Genomic DNA, 27,202 nt, shown 5'->3' with positions numbered 1-27,202 from the left:
CATCCGTGGGCGACGGGACCGCCCCAACTGTATCGCCCGATCAAGCAGTATTCCTCTGGTGCCTGTGGTGTTGTTATGCTGTTGGGGTTGCTCGGACTCCTCTGTCTGTGATTGAAAGAAATCTATAGTTTTTTGTTGTTGCTGGGTCTCTCTCATTGTGCCCCTCTTTAAGATGTCCTCTCTGTGTTTGCGAATCTTCAGTAAGTATAATCCAAGGCATCTCTAATCCTGGTAGGTCATGACTCTAGAAAGTGGGCCAAAACCCTCTCTGAATAGACAGTGAAAGCGGCCTCGTATCCGATAGTATACTGGGAAGTGACATATGTAATGTAGCTCTGTCTCTGGCTCTATCTAGCACACATGAAAAATCCTGAACTCAGCGGGTACTCCTCTAAATCTGCTTGTGTCGATCTCTAGTTGATGTGAGGATGTGCGTATCTGACCAATAGCACATCGGATCCCGTGGGATAGATGAGTGTCTATGTATCCTGGTGTGATCACAAAACCATCCTGCGTGAGTTGGAGAAGATGCTCTCTATAGGAACTTATAAAGTCATCTTCGTACCTAGCTCATGTGCAGGTTGTATCCATGTACTTTTCGTATCCAACCGAATCAAGTCCTATCTGATGAGCCTAGTAATCTTTGTCCTAGTGAGGGAGATGGAGGGTGCATCCAAAGAGTACTGAAATGGGGGTGGCTGATCCATACTAAAGCCATGTAACTGAAACCAAGATGCCATCTCTGCATACCAACATGATCTATCTCTCTGTAATGCCAGTTGTCGCGAAGATTCTAGTGCTAATCGAGCATATCTGTCTCTGTGGGAGAGCCCAAGTGCTATGCATAAATGAAACTGATCGAGTGAGTGCCTCCACTACCAATGGAGGAGGAGCAAGCTCCGCCCTAACAATGTCATGTGGTACTGTGGCCTTGGCCCTAATCATCCGAGAAATCATAGACACCAAGGGCTTCTCCATCCATCAATACTGTCAGCTCTGCTATGGTGATCAACTGAGGGGCCCCATATCTCCACTCCGTACAGCATGGCCGAAGTGACCAAAGTGTCAAAGAGCCAAAGCTTTGTCCCAGGTTCCTGGAACTGAACCTACGAACATATCCTCTCAAGTCTCCCCAATGTTGCATAGGCTCTGGTCAATCGCGTATCTGTTGCAGTCCTTAGGGAAGATATTGGACCACTTAAAACCGCCCCAAGATAAGTGTATGTATCTGCATACTCCACACTCTCTCGACCATATGTAAAAGTGGGGGCAGACCTCCTTAACCACTGCGTTGTGGTGTTAAACACCATTACCTTGGTCTTACCAAGGTTCACAGACAATCCACTGTCCCGTGCAAATCCATGCAATGCATCCAAATGACACTGCATCCCCTCTCGAGAATCGGAGATCAACAAAATATCATCAGCATATAATAGCAATGGAATCCATGTCCCTGCAAGTTGGGCACCTATATCACCCTCTGTATGTACATAATCTGAAAACTCATCTACATATATCCCAAAGAGAGTCGGAGATAGGGGACAACCCTGCTTCACTGCAATGGTGGAGTGAACTATGTCGCACATGCCCTGAGTAGTGCGTACCTGTCCTACCACTGTCTTGTATAAAGCTAAAATCGCCCAGATCAACTCTGTGGGCACCCCCATGTCCTACAATCTGCGTATGAGTCTGGCTCGTGGCACTATATCAAAGGCTTTGCGAAAATCCACAAAGCTACAATATATTCTCCTGCCATGGTGTCTCCCCTCCCGAATAATGGCTTTGAGTGTCAAAATCTGGTAAAGAGTGGAGAAACCTCTCTTGAACCCTGCCTGTCCTGTTGCCCGTATGCCCTCCCTCTCTGCCCATCCACTCAGCTCATGCTCAAGAATTGATGCATAAAGCCTAGCCAGAGTGTGACCAACCATGATGGTTCGGTAATTCCCGGGAAGCATAGGATCTCCCAATTTGAAGATATCCACGATAGTGGACATACTCCATGAAACCGGCCTGTTCAATCCAAAAAGGGCGGTAGACTTTACTTCAAACCTTGATTTAGCTTTCACCCATTATTAGTCGTCTATTTTATCTGTACTTTCAAGACACAACAAAGGGGAGAGGGATACAGGCTGCTAGATTGCACCTGTATGAGTAGACGGACACCATATTGGCCCCTAACTTAGGCGCCCCTTTCGGTATTTCTTTATTGTTCAAAAGAGGGAATAAACGCTGTGGTTCCCTACAAGCTGCCCCGCACAAACTCGGCTGAATTTCCACTGTTCCAGCCCGATTTCGGCAGCATAACTGGACTAGAACCCTTCACAATCAGTATTCCCACGCATTGACTGACTTTCCCGACGCATACGGGCACTTTACAAAACCTGGCGAGAATCTGCAGCACGCTGAATTCTCTGTTTTCAGCCCTGAAAATGCGCCAGATCACCTGTACAGCGGTCCCCTTGCGTCCCCGAACCTCCTGGGGGTATTAGGGTCCGTTTAGGGCCAAAACCCTAAACCTGCAAAAATACACAGCAGGCTGTAATCTACTGTTTCGGGCTCCGTTTCGCATGCCGGTCGCATCCGTAGCAAGTCCTCGAGCTCCCGCACCTGTAGGGCTACTTGCCCTTTGAATCGGACGAGATTTCTGGCATGAAACCTCTCTGAATTCACCTGTACCTGCGGGGGATTAGCCGCTAGCTAATCCAGTACCTGTGCAAGAGGCTCTTGCCTCAGCAATCGCACATGAACCCACACAACTGTACATTGGTCAAATGAAGAGCCCACTAGAGGGGCATAACATACTGCCAAAGGGGAGAGAGAGGGCAGTGCGTAGCGTGCAGGGCATCACTCCTGGCACCGCACTGTGCATAAGAGGGAAAGCAAGCACTCCATAGCTCTTATCCTGTGACAAAATCTGAAAAATGAGCCCTCCCAGCTTAAAATTTAGCGCCAACTCTTGTTGCATGAGGCAAGTGCACCAGAAGGTGCCACTTGGCACATTTATAAGCATTTTTCCGTTTCGGGGTTGCCGCCTAAAAATATCCCAACCGGTTGCCCAGTTGACTTCACGACAGAGTAAGAAAATGTTCCCCTTGTCATTCCGGCGGTAATGACATCAACACATTTTCAGGTCCCAAAATAGCAGTTCCCTAAATTTTAGGAGATGCTGCCATTGTATCTTTCTAAGTCATCCGACCCTCTTTGTACACTGCGGCCACATCCAGAATTGAAATGTAGCCTCTGTAGCAAAGGATTCCACTTTGGCTAGTCAATGACCCCACTTTGGCTAACCATAGTCTTTGTCCAACCTTAGTGCTCTCTTGCCCTCAGGCCTGGACTCCCTCTGGACAGTTCCACACTAGCTATGCAATGCAGGGCAGTTAGATTTCCCGAGGGGTGTTTTCAAAAAGTGAAAGTAAATAGATAATAAGAAAGAAATCAACAAAAAGGATAGATAGTAGTCACACGCTGGTGACACTCCAGGTCTTAGGGAAACCCTCATACATGGCTCTATTGCATATCTCTGGCATGGACGAAGTGCTCTGCTACCAGACCATCATAATCCTGTGCTCTTCCTGTCTTCATCTTGTCAATGGCTTTCCTTACCTTCTCAGTAGTAAAGAAAGTCCATGTTTCTGGGCAAAGGTGATGCTGTGTAGAGAGATGTAACATATTCCCCCCATGTCTCTGTGGAATTGATGGTTGCCAGTGGAGAGTGCTGATTGAAAACCCTCCATGCTTCACTAGAGTCCTGACTCATAAACAGCTGGTACAGATCACGCTCTAGTTGAGAAAGGTAAGCCCTCTTGTTATGTTGCACTAGGCGGCGGAAGATAATCCGTAACTATCTATGTGTAGTAGTACGCATGAGCAGCTCTCTCTGTAATCTGATCCTCATATTTCTACACTCCTCATGATACCAACTGTTCTGAGGCGTGCTCCCAGATCGTCTGCGTGTAGGTTGGCTATGGGGATATGCCTATGAGGTTGCATCATGTAGCGTCTCTGTCAGAATCTGGGTGAGCTCATCTAGTGGTCGTCCTGGCACCTGAGTGCATAGTTGCCTGTATATCTCATTAGTGTACACGTGATCGGTCTCCCTCATGAAGGTATACCGAGTATGTGTGGAGGCCTCTCCCAATGGAGCTGTGCTAAACTGGAATGATAAAGTGAAAGAGAAGATAGCATGATCGACTGCTATCCCAACCGGTGATGGGCAGTCCTAGCATTGAAATCTCCCAAGATAATAATGTCGCCATCTCTAGAAAACTCCCATATATCATCATCTAAAATAGAGAAGGGGGAGTGTCCTCTAGGTGATGCATAAACTGACGTACTAGGAAGGAAATAGCAAATAGCGATGTAGAGATACCTGCCTGTCTCTGCCTTAAGTCTCACCCACATGTACCTAGCATGCTCATCCCTACGAGCTTTATGTATCAGAGATTGTAGCTCCTCCTTGAATAAGACTGCCACTCCTCCTGAACCTCGTCCTCTGCGCTCTGATCGAGTCTCCTATTTGCAAGTTGTCTCCCATCTGTATTCGCTCACATGGGGTATGGACTGCCCCGGGGCCTGATGCGTCTCAGAGTAGAAAATGATGTCTCTCCTTGTGAAACTATCCTCAAAGGCCCCTACATCAAGGCGCAAAGATGCATTACAATTCCATGTAGGCATTCTGAGTGTGGTCCCATGGGTCTCGCACCATCATGCGGGACGCTTCTCCATAATAACCACTCGTGCATCCCTGTAGAAGGCCATTTTCCCCTTCTCTCGAGCTGTCATTATCTCGGGCATAACTTCTTTCATATGAGCAAGCTGTGTGAGTGAGGTCATCTCCAAAGAATATGCCCGTTTTCTTTAGTGCAGGACGCTTCTTCAAGAAGTCCTTCTTTGCCTCCATGGATGGGAAGCGCATGATTAGAGCTCTTTCTTTTGAAGTCTTCCCATTTCCTCTTCCCTACCCTCCATGCCTTTGTATGAGTAGCCTCCTTACCCATCATGCAGAGAAGCTCTTTGACTTCCCCTGCCACATCATCTCGGTCTTTCAGACCGGTTATTCGTATGTGCAAATCTCTAGTCTTCCTTCGCTGCTCTTCTTCTATAGTCATGTTGATGATTGTAGGAGTGGGGATAGATGAGGTTTCGTTCCCTTTTCCTTTCTTAGCGACTTCTATCCATTTCTCGGCCTCATCCGCCTTCTTCTGTGTCTTCGTGATTACATCCACCCACGAGGACGTCTTTGCCCCATTCTGTTTCTCTTCCTCTTTGATCATCCGTACTTGTTCCTTGATGACCTTGATTTCCTCTATCACCAAGGGCTGGAATTCACCTTCCTCTAGTCCATTGCTTGCTCTATCTGCAAGTACTCGCTTGAGGGCTGAGACCTCTTCTTTGAGTGCTTGTGAATCCGCCTTAAGTTCTTGTATCTCTACGTGCAGGTCTTCTTTCTCCTTCCATTGCGTGATTTCGAGAAGGAACATTTGAAGAAGGTTTGCCTTCTCCTTCCACCATCCTTCCATCTCTGCTTTCCACTCCTTCATCTTCCTTTCCACTTGTGTTATCTGCTTGTTTGTAAGCATGAAGGTTGCCTTCGTGCGGGACTTGCAGACTGGTGAAGCGCTCACTATCTCCATCATAACGGCCCCTGTTTTCTATTCCTACAGGCCCTAATTCTACGGATGTCCCCCTTCCTTTCCTTTTATCGTAAGGGCATGCTGCACAGTCACTGGTCTGCTGCTTGTCGGCGCACCCTATTTGAACCTGGTGGTGAGAGCTGCTTTGCATGAACCTGCCAGCATGCAAACCTGCTCCCAAGCGGCTTGCGAACCTGCCCCCTCTGCTCACTCGCGAACACCACGTGCTGCAGATTGTGAGTGTGACCTGCTGGGCCCCTTCTTCTTCTTCTTCCTCTGCGTTTCTGCACTCCTGCGCGCTCAGTAGCCGGCCATTTTCCTCGTACAAGCCTGCTCGTACTAAGACAGAGAGGGTTGCGTGCTCAGTAGCCCCCCATTTTCCTCCTGCAGACCTGCTCGCGCTAGAGAGAGAGAGAGAGAGAGAGAGAGAGAGAGAGAGAGAGAGAGAGAGAGAGAGAGAGAGAGAGAGAGAGAGAGAGAGAGAGAGAGAGAGAGAGAGAGAGAGAGTGGTGAAATGAATTGGTATATTATCGTCTTCAAAAGGCCAAAATAACTATCACACCAAATTGATACAATCCTTGTGGAGCTAGTCCAATGTCTGGGTACAAAAATAAAATGAAGTAAAGTGAGACGATCCATGGGGAGCGAGAGAGAACAAATGCTGTCGCAGCAGCTAGACGGGCTATCTTCGAGGCTGGCTTGGATGGGGAGTAATCCACATCCGAGCGTCCTCTAGATAGGCGTGACTGCATTGAGTGCTGGCCCAAGCCCAAGCAGAGCGGGCCGTACGTAAAGCCACCTCCTGTGTCCAGGAGTCCTCATGAATGTATACATAGCATGGCAAGCACTGTGTATCAACAAAGAAGTAAACCACAATGTGTCTACATCCTGCTGAATTTGGAGGTGTCACTGCAAACTTGGCCAATGGCCACAAAGTCTGGAGCATGTCTGTAACTCCTAGTTCTCCCATGTGGTGAGAGAACTCTAGGACCTGAGTGTGCAACCATCCCAACACTGAGTTGAGAGTCCACTCTGTCTGGTCTCTGCCGCAAAGGGGGAAGGAGAAGCCAACTCCTGAGTCCAAGGCCTCTGTCCCCCTAGCGGCAAGGAACAGAACATGGACCCTGAAGCAGGCTCCCTTATGGTCTGCTGAGGGGTCGCCGAAAAAACGAGTGAAGCCGTAGTCGAAGAAGTCCCATCGGCGCCGGATATCAATGCTCGTCAGACCACGAGGGATAGCTGCAAGGGAAGATGTCTGTACCTGCAGAGGGGGTCGCAAGAAGGGCTGTCCCTCTCTCGCTAAGCGACTCGTGGAAAAGGCGGTGCCAAGATATCTCCTAGCCGCCGGAGAAGGCCCTACCCCCTAGGTCGACTGTGGAACTGAAGCAGGAGGGGGGGGAGGAGCTGGGGAGAGTGGTCGAGAAGAGGGGCGGGAGGGAGCGGCAGAGGTAGAGGGGCGAGAGCAGGAGGCGGGGGGGAGGATGAGGAAGAGGGGGGGAACTCTGGGGGGGAGGGGCTGTCAAAGGTGAAGCTGGGGAGGGGGCTGGAACTGGGACCTCATCCTGCTCAAGGGGACCAAACCGGTTTCTTGTGGGAACCCATTGCTGTTGAGTAGGCGCCTGAGGACCACTCTAAGTGCCAGGCTGACGCTGTGGCCCTTGACGTCGTCTACCACGGGCCTGCTGCCATCTCTCCTCCGCTAGAGCCCCAGGCTAAGAGGGTGGATCTGCATTTGTGTGTTGTGTCTCTGTCTGTGTCTGCTGGCGAGCCCTTGCAGACTGGGGTTGAGGCTGTGGTGTAGGTGGAGGCGGCCTCCGTGGATAGGCCTTCGCTAGATGGCCCATCTGTCGACAAATGAAGCACTAGTTCGGGAGGCCCGAATACTCCACACTCTCTCTAAACCAACCCCCACTGACCCGAGGCAAAAGAATAACCTTCGGGAGCGTGTGAGTGTCTCTGACCAAAACGCGAACTGAGGGAATGCCAGCTGCCTTGGCAGCTACTAAGGCTGCTGTGTGAGGTGTCTCCAGGACAGGCCCAATGGCTGAGCCGATCTTGGACAAAAGTGGTAGGTACTCCCCCTGCAAACCCGGAAAGCAAACAGAGATGGGGATGTCTGCCTCCTCTATTAGAACATCCGAAGCAAGGTCGAAACCATGTCTCCACTATCGAAAGTGGGCACGTGCTGCTCGGATTGTTAGTGGACTCATGGCGATGACCTTGGACGCCATCTCGGAGGTCTCAAACTCGATCTGGTAGTAGCCTCGTCCGAGTATCTGCAAGTCTAGGATCTTGCCCACCTCTGCGAGAAGGCGGCGGGCCTAGAGAAGGTCACGCAGCTCTCCTCTGCTAGGTTGGGTGCCGAGAATCTTGCAGATGACAGAAGTCGCCTGCAATCGCCCTACCTATGTGGCAAGGCTCGCTTGCTCTGTCGGCGAAAGAGCAAGTCGAATGGTGGGCTCAACGGGGTCGGGCGAGGGGGCTTCGGGCGAGTCCCTCTGAGGCGGAGCTGGAGCCTCCATCTGTGTCTATTGCTATGGCGAAACGAACGAGCGGTGGAGAGAGACTTCAGACGAGCGTCGAGCACTTGCCCAAAAAGAACAGTGCTACCCGAGCCAATGTGCAGGAAGGGGGGGGGGGGGGGGGGGGGGGGGGAGTAAGGCAGCGCACAGGTAGGCAATGGACAGCCCGTGGGGCAGCGCGAAACCAGGAGGGCGGGGGCAGCGGGCGGCTGTGGGGCAGCGCTTAGGAGCGGCGGGGGATAGGGGGCAGCGTGCAGGGATAGGTGGGGGTGGAGGTAGCGCAGGGGCAGCGGTGGGGGGGAGGCGATGGCACAGCAAGGGGGGGGGGGGGGGGGGGGGGGCAGCAGTAGCGAGCGCGTCACAAAAAACTCGACAAAATAAAATACTATGGAGTCCTAAACTGCTAGGTGTAAAGAAAGCAGCTAGCTGGGATAGCTAGATCACAAGAGATCCGGCATCGGCCGCTGGCAGATTTCATCAATCTCCTCCATGGTCTGTAGTCTGACCAAGCGTCGTGCATGTCGAGCGAAAGTGATCCGAAACCTCTGATGCAGCCTCTGTCGATGCTGTGTAGTCCTCTGCAGTCATGGGCATCTGGATCTCCCCAGCTCGGTCACTCGGTCGATCAGAGGCAAGCTCTGCTATGGTAGTAGCTCCTCCTGGTGTCCAATGGAAGCTCTGAAGAAGTCTGTGATTTCTCTCTGAGACTGGCTAGCCTCTCCTCTCATCAAGCTCTCTCTGTGTCTGCGCAACTCGAGCAAAAACAGACCAAGGCATCTATGATCCTCGTACTGCATGACTCTGGATAGTGGTCCAAAGCCCTCTCTGAACAAGCAATGGAAGCGGCCTCGTATCTCGTAGGAGACGGGGCAGTGGCATGTGTAGTGCAACTCCGTCTCACGCTCAGTGTCGCACAGGGGGCATATCCTGGCCTTTGCTGGTACTCCACTGTATCTCCTAGTCTGGATCCACAGCTGGTGTAATGTAAGGTAATGTTATATGAACGTCTTCAAAAGGCCAAAATGACCTATGAGACCAGAAAGTTACAATGCGGTGTATCTGATACAAGGTCAGATTAACAAAATAAATTAAACTAGGATAACAAAATATAAATATAAATACTGCGGGATCCTAAACTAAGCAGTACAATGTGAAGACAATATGGGAGGGGAGTAGAGATCCATCTTCATCTGCACTCTGGACGACGAAAGAGTATGGCTTGAATCTTTTCCCATAGCCTCCTTCGAAATTGTGTAGCTCCTCTCCTCCCTCGGGGTCGTCTAGACCTCCCTAGCTCCAAAGCTCGGTCTATGAGAATGCCAGTAGTGCGGGTAGACCTCTCCACTGTCGCTGGTTGCTCCTCTGTCTGTTCTTCTGGGTGTATAGTATCTAGTTTAAAGAAATCTGTGATCTGTCTCTGGGGATGTCTCTCTTCACCTCTCCTCAGTAAAGTTTCTCTATGCTCGTGTAACTCAAGTAGATAAAGCCCAAGACATCTTTGATCCTCATAACTCATGACCCTAGATAGAGGCCCAAAACCTTCTCTGAATAGAGAGTGAAAACGACCTCGTATCTCATAGTACACTGTGCAATGACATATGTAATGTACTTCTATCTCTGGCTCTAGATGGCATAAGCAGCATATTCTGTTATTTGTTGGTGTCCCTTTGAATCTGCCAGTCTCAATCTCGAGCTGATGGGAGGACGTGCGTATCTAGCCAATGGCACAACGCAAACCATGTGAAAGATGCGTGTCCATATAGCTAGGTCGAATTACAAACCCATCCCCCATGAGGTGGAGAAGATGCTCTCTATAGAAAGCCATCTTTGTGCCCAACTCTTGTAACGGCTCTATCCATGTCCTCCTCGTGTCCAACTGAATCAAATCCTGACGGATGAGTCTATTAATCTCTACCCGCATCAGAGACCTCAAGGGTGCCTGAAGAGAGTATTGAAAAGGAGTCAACCTGTCCATGGTGAAACCATGTGTCTGAAACCATGATGTCATCTGACCATACCAGCATGATGTATCCCCGTTAAGAGCTAATTGTCTGGAGGACTCTAGAGCCACCCTGGCATATCTGTCTTGGTAGTATCCCACAGACTGTGTACAAAGGAGACTGATCCTGTGAGCGCCTCAATCTCCATAGGGTGGGCAGCTAATTCCGCTCGAATGATATCATGCGGTACAGAAACCTTGGCTCTAATCAGCCGAGAGATCATAGATACCAGGGGCTTCTCCATACGCCTCCACCCATCCTGGCCTATAGAAGGTCCCCAAACTTGCACCCCATATAACATAGTAGAGGCAACCAAAGTATCAAAGAGCCATAACTTTGTCCTAGGTTCCTGGAACTGAACCTGTGAACACATCCTCTCCATTCCTCCCAGAGCCGCACCAGCTCTAGTTATTCTAGTCTCTGCTGCTCTTCTCAAGGAAAATCTCGGCCCAGTAAAGACTACCCCCAGGTAGTGTATGCATCTGTATACTCCACAATCTCCTGACCATATTTGAGAGTGGGTACTAATCTCCTGACCCATTGCGGTGTGGTGTTAAACACCATAACCTTGGTTTTACCTAGGTTTACACACAATCCACTATCCTCTGCAAAATTGCGTAGTGCATCCAAATGTCGCTGCATACCTTCTGGTGAGTCAGATATCAGCACAATATCATCAGCATATAGCAACAATGGGATCCACGTCCCTGCCAGCTGTGCACCTTTGTCACCCTCTCTATCGATGTAATCAGACACCTCATCAACATACATACCAAATAGAGTAGGAGACAATGGGCAGCCCTGTTTCACTCCAATGGTAGACTGAACTAAATCAGATACCCCTTCTGGAGTGCGTACCCGTCCCATCACTGATCTGTACAAGGCCATAATCCCCCAAATCACCTCTATGGGCACCCCCATCTCTTGCAGTCTGTGCATCAATCGAGCTCTTGGTACCATGTCAAATGCTTTACGAATGTCCACAAAGCTACAATATGTTCGTCTCCCATGTGCTCTGCCCTCCACAATGATGGCCCTGAGTGTCAGAATATGATCAAGAGTGGAGAAACCCCTCCTGAAGCCGGCCTGACCCTTTGCTCGTACACCCTCGCCCTCTGCCCAATTACTCAAGTGTTGCTCCAGAATAGATGCATACAACCGTGCCAATGTGTGTCCAACCATAATAGTGCGGTAGTTCCGAGGCTCTGTAGCGTCACCAGCCTTGAGGATGGGCACAATATTAGACAACCTCCAAATCTCAGGTAACCCCTCACACATGGCACGATTGAACAACACTGCGAGAACCTCCATCAGCATATCCCTGGCATGTATAAAGTGCTCCGCTACTAGACCGTCATGATCATATGCCTTCCCGGTCCTCATCCTGTCCATGGCCCTTTGTACCATCTCAAATGTAAAGAAAGTGCTCGTAGCTGGGCAAGGCTTGGTAGGGTCTGGAAGGGGTTCCTGTCCAGGAACCGTATATAATGATGTCGCATATTGGCCCCACACCTGAGGTGAAGTAATCACTGGGGGAGGGGAGTGCTCATGGAAGAGATGCCATGCCTCTCCTGAGTCCCTACTCAAGAACATCTGATACAAGTCTCGCTCCATTTGGGCTAGGTAAGCTCGCTTCTTCCCTCGCACAAGGCGTCGGAACGCAATCCGACACTGTCTGTAAGTGATGACTCCTAAAAGAAGATCCCTCTGAAGCTGGTCTCTCATCTCTCTGCACTCTTCATCATACCAACTATTCTGGGGCATGTGCCCAGAATGTCGTCTCCTTCCCGGCTGAGTGTGTGGGTATGCCACTGATGCAGCCCCGTGCAATGTCTTAGTCAGTAGCGTGGTGCACTCCTCCGCTGTGAGGCCTGTACCATTTGTGCCAGCTGTGCCTTCCAATAGACGGTCCCGGATCTCCTCTGAATAAACGAAATCAGTCTCTGGAGTAAATGTATAGCGGGTGTGTGACCTGCCTCCTGATGTCTGGGTTGTACTATACTGAAATTTAACGGATAGTGTCAAGAGAGCATGGTCTACTGCTATGCCCACTGGCCTGGCTCCCAGTGTGAAATCATGAATGCAGGGGATAAAGCTCGGTTGTGTCATAACATAATCCACTGTACTGGCCCCATGTCTATGTGGAAAGCATGTTAAGCCGGCTGCTCCAGGAAATTGCTGTAAGCCATTAAGTATGGCTAATCCATGTGTAGTCGTCATTTCCATGAGGTATCTCCCATACTCCGTTTGCTCTTTGTCATCTGAGCATCTGTCAAGCCCCAACTCACCCACATTCAGCTCTCTAAGCATCTCATCTGAAGTGTTGTAGAAGACTGTCTGCGAGTTGCTCGTCCGGGCATTGAAGTCCCCTAGGAGAATGATATCACCATCCCTAGAAAACTCCCAAATGTCATCATCTAGGATAGAGAAAGGCGCCTGCCCTCTGGGTGCGGCATACATTGATGTATTGGGAGGAAAGTAACATATGGCAATATATAGGAATCGACCTGTGTCAGGTCTCAGTCTCACCCACATATATCTAGCCTGATCATCTCTTCGTACAATATGCAGTAGTGGTTGTAGTTCCTCTCTGAATAGCACTGCTACTCCTCCTAAACCTCTACTCCCGTGCTCAGATCTCGCATTTGTCCTGTGAGTTGTTTCCCATCTGTATCCCACCACATGTGGCATTACCTGTCCAGGGGCTTGATGAGTCTCTGAGAAGAACACAATATCCTTGTCTTTGAAACTCTCCTCAAATGCGCCCACGTCCAACCTCATAGACCCATTACAGTTCCAGGTAGCCATCTTCAGTGTGGTCCCATAGGTCTCGCACATGTCATGCAGTACGCCGCTCCAAAATCACCACCTGTCCATCTCTGTAGAAGGCTATCTTTCCCTTCTCCCTTGCCGGTGTAATCTCTGGCATTACCTCTCTCACATATGCGAGCTGTGAGAGAGTCGGGTCATCACCGAGGAAGATACCTGTCTTTTTGAGAGTAGGCCTCTTCCTCAAGAATTCCTTCTTCTCTGCCAACGAGGGGAAGCGTAGTATGAGAGCTCTCCCCTTTGAAGACTCACCCATGCCATCACTTTTCTTACCTACCCTCCATGCCTTTGTGTGCAAAGGCTTTTCCATCCCCATCATGGATGTAAGGCTTGTGTGTATCTGGTGTGAAGATGTGCGTATCTGGCCAATAGCACATTGTATCTGGAGAGAGAGAGAGAGAGAGAGAGAGAGAGAGAGAGAGAGAGAGAGAGAGAGAGAGAGAGAGAGAGAAATGAAATGTTATATTAACGCCTTCAAAAGGCCAGAATGACCTATGAGACCAAACTGATACAAAGTGGTGAATCTGTTACAATGTCTGGGTACCTTAGTACTAAGGTACTAGCATTTTGGGTGTCTGGCTAGAATGCTTTTAATCCTTTGTTGTAGTCTCCTCCGGTGAAGTGTGCTTTTGCCTCTTGGTCTTGGTCGTCTCGATTTCCTAAGCTCAATCGCTCTGTCAATTAGGGTGCCTTTGGTATGAATGTGGGTACTCCTTTGTGTTGGCTGCTGGCCTCCTGCTTCCCCTTCCACTCTTGCTTCACTCGATCCGAAGAAATCTGTGATCTGGCTCTGAGGCTGTAGTGCTCTTTGTCTTCTCATTAGATTATCCCTGTGCTGATGTAGTTCCAGTAGGTACAAGCCTAAGCATCTTTGATCTTGGTATTGCATGATTCTATCTAGAGGTCCAAAGCCTTCTTTAAAGAGGCAGTGAAAATGCCCACGTATCTCGTAGTATACTGTGCGGTGGCATATGTAGTGTAATTCTGTCTCCGGCTCGATTCGGCATAACTTGCAAATTTTGCTTTCAGGTGGGATTCCCCTAAATCTGCCAAATTCAATTTCCAACTGGTGTGAGGATGTACGAATCTGACCAATAGCACATCTCAAACCATGAGACAGGTGGGTATCCATGTAACTCGGGCGAATCACAAATCCATCTTCAGATAGTTGTAGGAAGTTTTCTTTGTAGTCGGCCATCTTCGTGCCCAGTTCTTGTGTAGGGTCTACCCATGTCCTCTTAGTATCCAACTGCATAAGATCCTGTCGGATGATTTTATTAATCTCCGTTCGTGTAATTGCCAATGATGGAGCCTCAAGTGAGTATTGGAAGGGGGGTAATCTTTCCATACTGAACCCGTGTCTCTGAAACCACGATGACAATTGCGCATACCAGCATGATGTATCCCCTTTCATTGCCAATTGTCGAGAGGATTCGAGGGCCAATCTAGTATATCGGCAGCTATTTGTATCCCACAAATCATGCATAAAGGACACTGATCTGGTAAGAGCTTCAATTTCTATCGGAGGGGCCGCTAGTTCCGCTCGGGTAATCGCGTGTGGTACGGAGGCCTTGGCTCTAATCAATCGGGAAATCATAGATACCAAAGGTCTCTCCATTGACTTCCAATTATCTTGATCCACAGATGGTCCCCAAATCTGGACCCCATAAAGCATAGCCGAAGCCACCATAGTATCAAAGAGCCACAGTTTTGTTCGTGGTTCCTGAAACTGCATTTGTGAACACATCCTCTCCAACCCTCCCAAGGCCGCAGAGGCTCTAGATAATCTAGCATCCGCTGCTTTCTTAAGAGTAAACTTCGGTCCTGCAAATACCACCCCAATGTATGTGTATGCATCTGTGTACTCTACTGTATCCTGGCCATATGCAAATGTAGGTGCCGATCTCCTAACCCACTGCGGTGTGGTGTTAAACACCATAACTTTGGTTTTACCCAAGTTTACCGACAGTCCACTGTCCTCCGCGAATTTATGTAAAGCATCTAGCTGCCTCTGCATTCCATCTGGTGATTCTGCTATCAATACAATATCATCTGCATACAACAACAAAGGGATCCATGACCCTGCAAGTTGAGCACCTCTGTCACCTTCTCTCTCAATGTAATCTGATACCTCATCTATGTACATACCAAATAAAGTAGGGGACAGTGGGCATCCTTGCTTTACTCCAACGGTGGAATGAACAACGTCGGAATCCCCTTCTGGAGTACGTACATAACCAGTTATTGATCCGTATAAGGCCATGATCCCCCAAATAATCTCTTTGGGGACCCCTAACTCTTGCATCCTACTCATCAGTCTGGCCCTTAGTACTGTATCAAAAGCTTTCCGAAAATCCACAAAGCAACAATACATCCTTCTCCCGTTTGCTCTTCCTTCCTCAATAATGGCTCTGAGCGTAAGAATATGATCTAAAGTGGAATAACCCCTTCTGAATCCAGCTTGTCATGTTGCCCTTATGCCCTCATTCTCTGCCCATCTACTCAATTTTTGTTCAAGAATGGATGCGTACAGTCGGTGGGTCAATGTGTGACCTACCATAATGGTACGGTAGTTCCCGGGTATCATAGGATCCCTTGACTTGAAACTAGGTACGATAGTAGATAATTTCCAAGATTCAGGGAATCCTTCACACATGACCCGATTAAATAGACGAGCAAGGACTTCTGAAAGGAGATCCCTGGCATGGATCAGATGTTCTGCTACTAAACCCTCATGATCATATGCTCTTCTTGTCTTCATCTTATCAATGGCTTTTTCCACCATTTCCGTAGTAAAGAAAGTAGTAGTAGCAGGGTATGGCTCTAGCGAATCTGGTAATGGAGGCTGTCCAGATACCATATATAATGATGTTACATATTGACCCCAGATCTCAGGAGAAGTGATCGTCGGATGCGGTGAGTGCTCGCGAAATAAGCGCCAGGCCTCATGTGAGTCCTGACTCAAAAGGCCAAAGTAACCTATGAGACCAGAAAGTTACAATGCGGTGTATTTGATACAAAGTCAGATTAACAAAATAAATTAAACTAGGATAACAAAATATCAAAATGTGAATATTGCGGAATCCTAAACTAAGCTGATAGGTGTGAAAGGTGGAAGGCGTGAAATGTGTGAACTAAGCAGTACAATGTGTAGACAATATGGGAGGGAGGTAGAGCTCCATCTTCATAGAGGTCCATCTTCATCTGCACTCTGGACGACGAACAAGTATGGCTCGAATCCTTTGCTGTAGCCTCCTTCGAAACTGTGTAGGTCCTCTTCTCCATCGGGGTCGTCTAGATCTCCCTAGTTCCAATGCTCGGTCAATGAGAATGCCAGTAGTGTGGGTAGACCTCTCCATTGTTGGCTGCTCCTCTGTCTGTTCTTCTGGGTGTACATTATCTAGTGTAAAGAAATCTGTGATCTATCTCTGGGGTTGTCTCTCTCCAGCTCTCCTCAGTAAACTTTCTCTATGCCTGTGTAACTCAAGTAGATATAGCGCAAGACATCTCTGATCCTCATAACTCATGACCCTAGATAGAGGCCCAAAACCTTCTATGAATAGACAATGAAAACGGCCTCGTATCTCATAGTACACTGTGAAATGACATATGTAATGTACCTCTGTCTCTGGCTCTAGATGGCATAAGGGGCATATCCTGCTATCTGCTGGTGTCCCTCTGAATCTACCAGTCTCAATCTCGAGCTGATGTGAGGACGTGCGTATCTGTCCAATGGCACAACGCAAACCATGAGAAAGATGCATGTCTATATAGCTAGGTCGAATCACAAACCCATCCCAGGTGAGGTGGAGAAGATGCTCTCTATAGAAAGCCATCTTTGTGCCCAACTCCTGTATCGGCTCTATCCATGTCCTCCTCGTGTCCAACTGAATCAAATCCTGACGGATGAGTCTATTAATCTCTACCCGCGTCAGAGACCTCAAGGGTGCCTGTAGAGAGTATTGAAAAGGAGGCAATCTGTCCATGGTGAAACCATGTGTCTCAAACCATGATGCCATCTGTGCATACCAGCATGATGTATCCCATTAAGAGCTAATTGTCTAGAGGACTCTAGAGCCGCCCTGGCATATCTATCTCTGGTAGTGTCCCATAGACTGTGTACAAAGGAGACTGATCTGGTAAGTGCCTCAATCTCCATAGGGGGGGCAGCTAATTCCGCTCGAATGATATCATGCAGGACGGAAGCCTTGGCTCTAATCAGTCGAGAGATCATAGATAAAAGGGGCTTCTCCATACGCCTCCAACCATCCAGGCCTACAGAAGGCCCCAAACCTGCACCCCATATAACATAGTAGAGGCAACCAAAGTATCAAAGAGCCATAGCTTTGAGTTAGGTTCTTGGAACTGAACCTGCGAACACATCCTCTCCATTCCTCCCAGAGCCACACCAGCTCTGGTTAGTCTTGTCTCTGCTGCTCTTCTCAAAGAACATCTCGGCCCAGTAAAGACTACCCCCAAGTAAGTGTATGCATCTGTATACTCCACAATCTCATGACCATAATTGAAAGTAGGTGTTGATCTCCTGACCCATTGTGGTGTGGTGTTAAAGACCATAACCTTGGTTTTACCTAGGTTTACACACAATCCACTATGCTCTGCAAAACTGCGTAGTGCATCCAAATGTCATTGCATACCTTCAGCACAATATCATCAGCATATAGCAACAATGGGATCCACGTCCCTGCCAGCTGGGCACCCCTATCACCCTCTCTGTCAATGTAATCAGACACCTCATCAACATACATACCAAATAGAGTAGGAGACAATGGGCATCTCTGTTTCACTCCAATAGTAGAGTGAACTAAATCAGATACCCCTTCCAGAGTGCGTACATGTCCCATCACTGATCTGTACAAAGCCATAATCCCCCAAATCACCTCTATGGGCACCCCCATCTCCTGTAGTCTGCGCATCAATCGAGCTCTTGGTAGCATGTCAAAGGCTTTGCGAAAATCCACAAAGCTACAATAGATCCGTCTCCCATGTGCTCTGCCCTCCTCAATGATGGCCCTGAGTGTCAGAATATGATCAAGAGTGGAGAAACCCCTCCTGAAGCCGGCCTGACCCTTTGCTCGTACACCCTCGCCCTCTGCCCAATTACTCAAGTGTTGCTCCAGAATAGATGCATACAACCGTGCCAATGTGTGTCCAACCATAATAGTGCGGTAGTTCCGAGGCTCTGTAGCGTCACCAGCCTTGAGGATGGGCACAATATTTGACAACCTCCAAATCTCAGGTAACCCCTCACACATGGCACGATTGAACAACACTGCGAGAACCTCCATCAGCATATCCCTGGCATGTATAAAGTGCTCCGCTACTAGACCGTCATGATCATATGCCTTCCCGGTCCTCATCCTGTCCATGGCCCTTTGTACCATCTCAAATGTAAAGAAAGTGCTCGTAGCTGGGCAAGGCTTGGTAGGGTCTGGAATGGGTTCCTATCCAGGAACCATATATAATGATGTCGCATATTGGCCCCACACATCAGGTGAAGTAATCACTGGGGGAGGGGAGTGCTCATGGAAGAGTCGCCATGCCTCTCTTGAGTCCCTACTCAAGAACATCTGATATAAGTCTTGCTCCATCTGAGTTAGGTAAGCTCGCTTCTTGCGTCGCACAAGGCGTCGGAAAGCAATCCGAGATTGTCTGTAGGTGATGACTCCTGAGAGAAGATCCCTTTGAAGCTGGGCTCTCATCTCTTTGCAGTCTTCATCATACCAACTATTGTGGGGCATGCTCCCAGAATGTTGTCTCTTGCCCGGCTGAGTGTGTGGGTATGCCATTGATGCAGCCCCGTGCAGTTTCTTAGTCAGTAGAGTGGTGCACTCCTCCACTGAGAGACCTGTACCATTTGTGCTAGTTGTGCCTTCCAATAGACGGTCCCAGATCTCCTCTGTATAAACGAAATCACTCTCTGGTGTAAATGTATAGCGGGTGTGTGACCTACCTCCTGATGTCTAGGTTGTACTATACTGAAATTTAACGGACAATGTCAAGAGAGGATGATCTACTGCTATGCCCACTGGCCTGGCTCCCACTGTGAAATCTTGAATGCAGAGTACAAAGCTCGGTTGTGTCATAACATAATCCACTGCACTGGCCCCATGTCTATGTGGGAAGCATGTGAAACCGGCTGCTCCAGGAAATCACTGTAAGCCATTAATTATGGCTAATCCATGTGTAGTCGTCATTTCCATGAGGTATCTTGCATACTCCATCTGCTCTCTGTCATCTGAGCATCTGTCAAGTCCTAGCTCTCTAAGCATCTCATCTGAAGTGTCGTAGAAGACTGTCTGCGAGTTGCCCGTTCGGGCATTGAAGTCCCCTAGGAGAATGATATCACCATCCCTAGAAAACTCCCATATGTCATCGTCTAGTATAGAGAAAGGCGACTGCCCTCTGGATGCAGCATACACTGATGTACTGGGAGGAAAGTAACAGATGGCAATATATAGGAATCGACCTATGTCAGCTCTCAGTCTCACCCACATATATCTAGCATGATCATCTCTACGTATAATATGCAGTAATGGTTGTAGTTCCTCTCTGAATAGGACTACTACTCCTCCTGAACCTCTACTCCCGTGCTTAGATCTCGCATTTGTCCTGAGAGAGAGAGAGAGAGAGAGAGAGAGAGAGAGAGAGAGAGAGAGAGAGAGAGAGAGAGAGAGAGAGAGAGAGAGAAATGAAATGAAATGAAATGTTATATTAACGTCTTCAAAAGGCCAAAATGACCTATGAGACCAATCAGTTACAAAATAGTGAATCTAATACCATGTCTGGGTACAAAAGAACTAGAAAAGAACTAGAAGTGGAACAAAATACTACTACTACTACTACAATCTAAAACTACGTGGGTGTAGCAGCTGATACAATAGGTACCCGGTAAACTGGATGGAACAGTGTGTGAAACAAAGATGGAAGAAATGGTGAGGATCCATCCTCATCTGCACTCTGGATGTCGAGAGAGTATGGCTCGAATCTTCTGTTGTAGTCTCCGTCGATGCTAGAGAGAGAGAGAGAGAGAGAGAGAGAGAGAGAGAGAGAGAGAGAGAGAGAGAGAGAGAGAAATGAAATGAAATGAAATGTTATATTAACGTCTTCAAAAGACCAAAGTGACCTATGAGACCAGAAAGTTACAATGCGGTGTATTTGATACAAAGTCAGATTAACAAAATAAATTAAACTAGGATAACAAAATACAAATACTGCAGGGGAGGGAGGGCTTAAGGGCAAGAGGGAGAGACTCAAGAGAGGGAGAGAGCTTGAGAGAGTGAGAGGGGGAGAGCTTGAGACTTGAGAGATCTTAAGGCTTAAGCCTTAGACCTTGAGGTCATGTGGATTTGCTTGAGAAGGGAATGGGTGTGAGGGGGTGCATTTTGAGTCCTTGCACACTTTAAAAAACACCTAATGTTCACTACAAATTTGCAAAAAACTACCCATTTTTGAGAGTTCGACGTTCCGGCCGGGCAGGGCGGGAGGGAATGGCGTTTCGGCGTTCTAGGGCCTAGGGAACGCGTTCCCCAGTAACTATGTCATCTAGGCTCGTAATCTCAGGCTTGGATCTCCTCGATCTGTTTACGATGAAGTCTCGGGGATTGGCATCCCGTGTCTCGTGTCACAAAGTGCTGACGTGTCAATCACTAAAGACAAAGGGGGTTAGGACTCCTTGATCCCAATCCTAGCCACCCAGACGAGGGGCCTAAAACCCTAAAGAGAAGATGAAGAAGAAGTTCTTACCAACTTACTGAAGTTTGTTGAGGGCTAGGATTTCAACCAACTTAGAGATCAGTGGCCGAGGGACCTAAAAACTCTAAAAAGACCCCAATAGATGATGACGTGCTTGAGCTGTACGGATTGGCCCGACCCTGTGCTGACATGGCAGTGCTGTATGAACATCCCTCAAGAGATAAGCTTTTGGACCAGTAGCTTTTAACATTGTTTCTTTTCATGTTAGTTGCTTTTGGGCAGGCCAAGGGCCTTTAAATAAGATGTTAGGGCTCTCTATGTGGCATTCACCACGTGGAGTAGAGCAGAGCCTCAGAGCTGTACCTGGTTGAAGCAATAAAAAGAAATACCGAAAGAGGCGCCATAATTTGGGGCCATTGCAGTCTAGGAGGTGGAACTCTGCCACTCTTTGTCTCATGTGGATTCTCTCTCTGAGTTCAGTTGTTTTGAAGTGCCAAAAGTTTGTTCCTGGCTGTTCTTTCCAATCGGCACGTGGTGTCGTCCGTTACATCTTATGTGGCCTGTCAAATTCTCATCATGCAAAGCATATATGCCCCATAATAGGCCCTTGGTTACTCCTATGTCTTGCAATCTCTGCATGATGCTTGCTCGTTGTATCGTGTCAAAAGCCCTGTGGAAATCCACAAGCAAGCAATAAATCTTGTTACTATGAGCTCGGCCCTCCAATGATCACTCTATGTGCAAAAATGTGATCCAAAGGGGTGTATTCATTTCTGACTATATTGAGACTGCAAGAGATAGAGGGGCACAGTTGTCAGGTACATGGATATCTTTATTGCTCTATGCCAATGATATTGTGCTTATAGCAGACTCTCCAAAGGGTATGCTGAGACATCTAATTGCGCTAAATGCTTATGCACATGATAGGGAGCTCTCCATCAACCTTAACAAAACCAAGGTGATGGTATTCAATACTACGGCGTAGTGGTTCAAGAGATCAGCGCCTATTTTTACATATGGACAGGAGATAGTGGAGTAAGTAAACTCTTATGCATATCTTGGTCAGCTACACCTCATCTCACCAGTTGGAGATGGAGACTAGCCAAAACAGAGGTATACCTCAGAGGAGAGATTATGCCCGGTTTGTCAGAGACAGAGGAGCATTACATCTGCCAATTCACAGCATACCATGAGATCAGTGGGCGTTTTCATTTCTTATTCAGAGAGGGCTTTGGCCCCTTATCCTGCATCATGGATTACTATGATCAGAGGTGCCTAGGTCTCTTCTTTTTGGAGATCGGTAGACTTAGAGAGACTATTATTAGGAGCATAGGACCTACACATAAAAGGATCCATACAGAGGCAGATCAGTTGTTTTTACAGAGATGGTGTAGATGCTGTGTATACACTCGCTACTCTAGACAACGATGTTCAACCATATATGAAGAAGATAATCATGACCCCGCAGCTACTAATCATCTGTACCACCATAAAGAGCCACCAACGGTGCATAAATGTCAGCCATCTAAGACTACTCAGGACTACTCAGAGGGACTACTCAGGATGGCTCACCACAAGTTACCGAGTCACCCTCATTGGGGCATCCTCGGCCGCTCACGACGCCCGAGGATGCGAGGATCTTCTCAACGGAGACTAGGTCTACATCTGAGGCTACAGAGAGCATGCCAAACCCCCACCCCCCGAGAGCTGACTACGGAGGACATTGAGGCCATAGTGGAAAGACCCATGTGAGAGCTCATGGGATGATCTCCCTCATGTGATTGTACCCCTCCCTATGTTTTGAGCTTATGTAGTATATGATGAGGATGTAGGTTAGGCTTACATACCTACCCTCATTTATTTTATTTATTTTTATGTTTCCCAGACACACACTGTACTAGATTGGCACATGGATGTAACCTTTTGGTCTCATAGGTCATTTTGGCCTTTAAAAGACGTTAATATAACATTTCCTTTCATTTCTCCTTGACGGTAGCCGCAGCGCTATGGTCAGCCGGCACCCCCTGCCGACGGCTAGTAGCCTGTTCATGGCTGCCGTACTTTCCGCCGTCAGCAGCCTACTTGTGTTCATCGCCTCGGATCGTTGCACAAAGTGTTCGCCAGTCCCTTCACATGTTTCAGCCGCTCCACCTCAGCGCCCTCTTGCTACCCACTTGGGAGCCTTTCACCAGCATCGTCTTTTTTTTTTTTTTTTTTTGGGGGGGGGGGGGGGGGGGGATATATGGGATGGATTGATGTTAGTGGTCTCTTAATGCTTGATAATCTTTGTAATCTTTTTGTTCTACAGGAATTGAAAAAGAGGATGCTCTTTTGCTGACCACCATGCATAGTCGACTAGAGGATTTAGTGAAAATGCGTGGCAATCGCCAAGAGCTGATTGTGGTTGCCACTTTACTTGGCCGGATTCCAAACCTTGCTGGTCTAGTTCGCACCTGTGAGGTAGAATTTTGCATGGGAGACTTTTATTGACCACATAATTTGACTGATTGTAATTCTGAAATGGAGCTACTCTTCAGGTTTTCAAGGCTTCCAGTTTGATCTTGGCAGATGCATCTGTTACACAGGACAAGCAGTTTCAATTAATAAGGTGAGAATACAGGCCTGCACTGAGGGCTTGGAAGTGGCCCTCTAGTCAGTGAAAAGGTATTGCCTGCTAGTCTAACACCTTTAATGAGTGTGCAACTTCTGGGCTTGATACGCTGAATTGTTCATGACTGCTAATTATCGGCAAAGATGTCCTGTGTCACAAAATCCTTTTGAAGCAATTGAGTCTTTTAGGAACCATGTTGCCAGGCTACAAGTTTTAAAAGAAAAAGGCATTCCTTACTATTGTGAAAGGATTTCTATTGAATAATAAGGTCCAAGACATTATAGTAAAGAAACAGGAAGAGCTTGAAGAAGCATGTGATTTAGATGTAGTGGTCAGTGCGAGAATTGATCCACAAGGTATAACAAGTGCAGCAGGGGCGTTGAATTCTGGGACTTTTCCGTGAAGCTCTGGCAAGTCAACTTCCTTTGATAAGGACCGGATCTTGTTCACATTTGTCTAAAGGCAGTCGATATGCAAATACCAATCGGCTGTTGTAGTGTCAGCTGTAGCATGAATTCACATTAGGCTTGATTTGTTTGTGCAGCAAGCTTCGGATAAGTAATAAAACTAGTATAAACAAATAACTCGTTTGCGTTTTGAGCATATAGAAGCAGCTACAAACTCAAACAGAGTTCTGGAATCGGAACATAGTGTGTGCTTTTGACCATTCACAAGCCTTCATTTGGATTGTAAAGACATGCATTGCTAACCAAAGGCTTCACTTTTAGTTTTTGTTCAGAAGAATTGAATCTGGTGTTTCTATCAGTGTCACAGCTGAAATGTGGGTGCCAATCAAAGAAGTACCAGAAGCAAGCCTTCAGGAGTACCTTGCAGTGAAGATGAAAGAGGGCTACACGCTGGTTGGGCTAGAGCAGACTGCCAACAGCATCTCACTTGAGGATTACAAGTTCCAAAAGAAAACTGTATGTATGCAAAATGGTTTGAGAAGCATAAGCAGATAAGCCTCATATGCTACTTGTTGTGCTGCAGGTTTTGGTGCTTGGAAGAGAAAAAGAGGGTATACCTGTCAATATTCTTCAAACTCTAGATGCTTGTGTAGAAATCCCTCAGTTGGGAGTTATCCGATCGCTCAACGTGCACGTCAGTGGAGCCATTGCTTTATGGGAGTATACTAGACAGTTTTTGAACATCTGAAGGAGATTGCAAATAGAGTAAATACTGGTGCCTTTGTCGAGTCATCAGTAGTTGCAAAAGAATACATGACAAGTGGAAAACCCAGGATACTGAGTGAACTGTTGACCCACATCTGAATAGGGGCATGCTTTAAGCAGTACATGGTTGGAGCATAGTTAGCAAAAGAGGATGCAGGAAAATTTTGGCTTTGGCAGTATAAATCAAGCACGTAGATAGCAGGAGAAACCTTCCTAGCTTTTTGTGCTTCTCAACTGATTCAATCAAGGCCTTTTTTACTTCTCAACTGATTATCCAAAGCATTGGTGATTTCTAGGAGCTAAAGACTCTGCTGAGTAGCACAAATTCTTCAATAGAGAGAACAAAGCAACCCATGTTGGCCGCCAAAGATCACGCAAGAAATGCAAACAAATTGAGTTTGTATTGAGCATAAATCCCCTGCTTATTGTAATGATACATGACTAATAAGATACATTTCTTTTTATGATCACTCATAAAATGGATTTACACTCATGACACCCTTGAAAATTCTTTTATCAAAGTTCCAACGTGTGCACCTTTTTTTGTGATTGACATGATAAGTTCACCTTTAAATTTAACCTATGATGCAAGTTTATGTTCTGTGTTTGCTCTTTTAAACACGACTCTACAAATCATCTCAATTTGATTTTGCGTCTGACTCAAGTTGGATTTTTGTGATCATTCTGCTACAGAAGTTAAGATTGCCTACTCCCTTGCAATGAATATTAAAAAACAAACTATAAATGTAGATTTTGCACATATATTAATTTAAGTTGGATCTAAAATGCTTACAAAAATCGCGACTGTGGCAAGTGTTGTTATGACAAATTGTTCCTCGGATTTCACCTGGTTATATGGGGCTTTGAATGTGGATTAAGCCATCCAGCATATATATTGCTTCTTACACAGACAATGTGATTTTCTTTCATATATGATTGTGGATTTTCTTTTTTAAAAACCTTGACAATCAAGCAAAAGTGAGTGTCCCTCTCTTTGTTAAAAAACTGAAGGGACAGGATATACCGCGACAAGGCTATTTCACCTCAGGCTAATGGAGCAATATGGAGAGACTAAAATGTTTGTTGAACATAAAATGTATATTCTACTTTGTCGTAATGTAATTTTTTTTTTTTCCCCAATACAAATTGAGTTAGCTCAAGGCTATAATTTTGTGAAGTTTATGAGCATTATGAATGAAGCACGTTAATTATTAGAGTTTTGTCCAAAACAATTGGTTATTAAACAGCATATGTAGGAGTTACGTGAATTTTATTGGGAAGGATTTAGGAGCTTTACTTTTACGTGGGTGTTCAATATTTTTATGGCCCTCAGATAATAATTAAGATTAAAAAACTCCAAAAAGAGACTTCCAACATTTTTTGTGGCAACTAATATCGATTTGCCTGAGAAGCAAAGACGAAGGAGACACGTAGCCAAAATTAACGGTGTGCGAGGTAGACAACCCAAAAGCATGCGTAAAAAATAACGCGCCTCGAAAGCCTATTTTAAGGTGCAGAGAGTGAGCTCAAAATAGAGAAAAACCACTTTGTAGCAAAACTTTCACGCAACGGTAAGTTGACCAACCAAGGTGGCAACTAAGGCATTGTCTTTGGCATACTCGGCAAGGAAGCTTCAAAGGCTTCGTTGGCATACTGGGTGCGAGGGACAACCTTTGTTTGAAGTTAAAACTTCTCAGGAGGTCATTCACTAGAAGAGTATTGTTTTAGTCCGAGCTCCCTTAATCCCAAGGTAATTAATCATAAAACTTCTTTGTTGTCTATATTTCCAAAAGAATGTTGGGTTAAACTTGAATTTTTTGTTTGCCTAAACTGAACCATGTGTAGAATAAGCATATGAAGGAATATTTAGAACTAGGTGAATATGCATGTAGGTGGATGTGTTAGGAGCGCATGCAATAGTAATCAAGGGATTGAATTCGGTATGCATGTAAGTGGGTGTGTTATGAATACATGCAATAGTAATCAAGGGATTCAATTCTTTGTTTCGTCATGATTTTGTTTACCTTACGCACCCTCCACGTTGTTACTATCTGTTCTTTTTTTCTTCTTCTTTTTGACTACTTGAAAGTGGCATGTTAAACACGGTTTTTCTTTCCACTTATGGTTACATGTGCTTTAGGATGTGTTCCTAAGTATATAGATCCATAATCTTGTGCATATGAGCAGCCCAAATATATGTGGGTGAAAGTGAGAGCGGAGATAGGGAGATCACTCTACATTGCAGTATGCTACTTTGCCCAAAGCACCTCTCATTATGCATTGCCCAAGGGGCAGTCACCCTACATGATATTGGATGAAGACATAAGGGAGTTCTCTAGGGATGGAGATGTCATTCTTTTGGGAAACTTTAATGCTAGGACGGGCCAGTCTCATACAGCTTTCTACCATACCATAGAGGAAATGTTGAGAGAATTGGATGTTACTGATATGGGATTGGCCAGGTGTTCGCAGAATGAAGAGCACATTGAATATGGGGGATATCTAATAGATTTGGGGATTGCAAGTGGATTGGCCATCTTAAATGGCCTCCAGAGATTTTCGACGTTGAGTAGATTCACTTGTTTTCCTCACAGACATGGGGCTAGCACAATGGATTACGTTTTGGCTCAACCCAATTTCATACCCTCTATACAAGGCTTTACAGTTGGCTCCATGCCTATTGGGGTAGCAGTAGATTATGCTCTCCTCACATTTATCG

At 46.8% G+C, this 27,202-nt stretch overlaps 3 protein-coding genes across 7 annotated transcripts in view; 1 reads left to right on the top strand and 2 right to left on the bottom strand.

The window, feature by feature from the left end:
• Positions 1 to 25,084, top strand: part of LOC147457218 (tRNA/rRNA methyltransferase (SpoU) family protein) — a 241,074-nt gene extending 215,990 nt beyond the window's left edge. For 3 of the 5 annotated variants that reach the window (XM_086512176.1, XM_086512175.1, XM_086512174.1), the window contains 4 exons: positions 23,009 to 23,160; positions 23,238 to 23,308; positions 24,078 to 24,234; positions 24,302 to 25,084. In XM_086512176.1, coding sequence (XP_086368302.1) covers positions 23,009 to 23,160; positions 23,238 to 23,308; positions 24,078 to 24,234; positions 24,302 to 24,466 — 545 coding nt within the window. In that variant the 3' untranslated portion in view covers positions 24,467 to 25,084. Of the gene's footprint in view, positions 1 to 23,008; positions 23,161 to 23,237; positions 23,365 to 24,077; positions 24,235 to 24,301 lie in introns of those variants that run through there. The other 2 variants (XR_015188090.1, XR_015188091.1) reach the window with 2 other exon arrangements.
• LOC147457220 (uncharacterized) lies at positions 3,980 to 12,378 on the bottom strand. The gene is made up of 4 exons (XM_086511880.1): positions 10,999 to 12,378; positions 9,496 to 9,872; positions 5,512 to 5,791; positions 3,980 to 4,156 (listed from the first exon to the last, which is right to left on the bottom strand). The coding sequence occupies exons 1-4, from the start codon at positions 12,376 to 12,378 to the stop codon at positions 3,980 to 3,982; spliced, it is 2,214 nt and encodes a 737-aa protein (XP_086368006.1).
• Positions 12,416 to 13,148, bottom strand: LOC147457219 (uncharacterized). The gene is made up of 2 exons (XM_086511879.1): positions 12,467 to 13,148; positions 12,416 to 12,419 (listed from the first exon to the last, which is right to left on the bottom strand). Exons 1-2 carry the CDS (start codon positions 12,994 to 12,996, stop codon positions 12,416 to 12,418), a joined length of 534 nt encoding a protein of 177 aa, XP_086368005.1. The 5' UTR covers positions 12,997 to 13,148.
• Positions 25,085 to 27,202: the final 2,118 nt, after the last annotated feature.

Source organism: Adiantum capillus-veneris, chromosome 5, assembly GCF_014529385.1.
Source record: "Adiantum capillus-veneris isolate H3 chromosome 5, ASM1452938v2, whole genome shotgun sequence".
NCBI lineage: Eukaryota > Viridiplantae > Streptophyta > Polypodiopsida > Polypodiales > Pteridaceae > Adiantum > Adiantum capillus-veneris.
The sequence above is the reverse complement of the archived record's forward strand: the minus strand, read 5'-3'. Positions and strand labels throughout refer to the sequence as shown.

Bases quoted from the DNA above. Each gene is read 5' to 3' on its own strand.
- LOC147457220 (XM_086511880.1), bottom strand. From the start codon at position 12,378: ATGACGACTACACATGGATTAGCCATACTTAATGGCTTACAGCAATTT. The intron at 9,873-10,998 runs GTATCTGATTTA...GCCATTGGCTAG, and splicing joins GGGTACGCACTCCAGAAGGG to ATACGCACGTCCTCCCATCA. The intron at 4,157-5,511 runs GTGGAAGGAGAA...TTATCATTCCAG, and splicing joins AAAGCAGAGATGGAAGGATG to TTTAGCACAGCTCCATTGGG.
- LOC147457219 (XM_086511879.1), bottom strand. From the start codon at position 12,996: ATGTGCGAGACCTATGGGACCACACTGAAGATGGCTACCTGGAACTGT.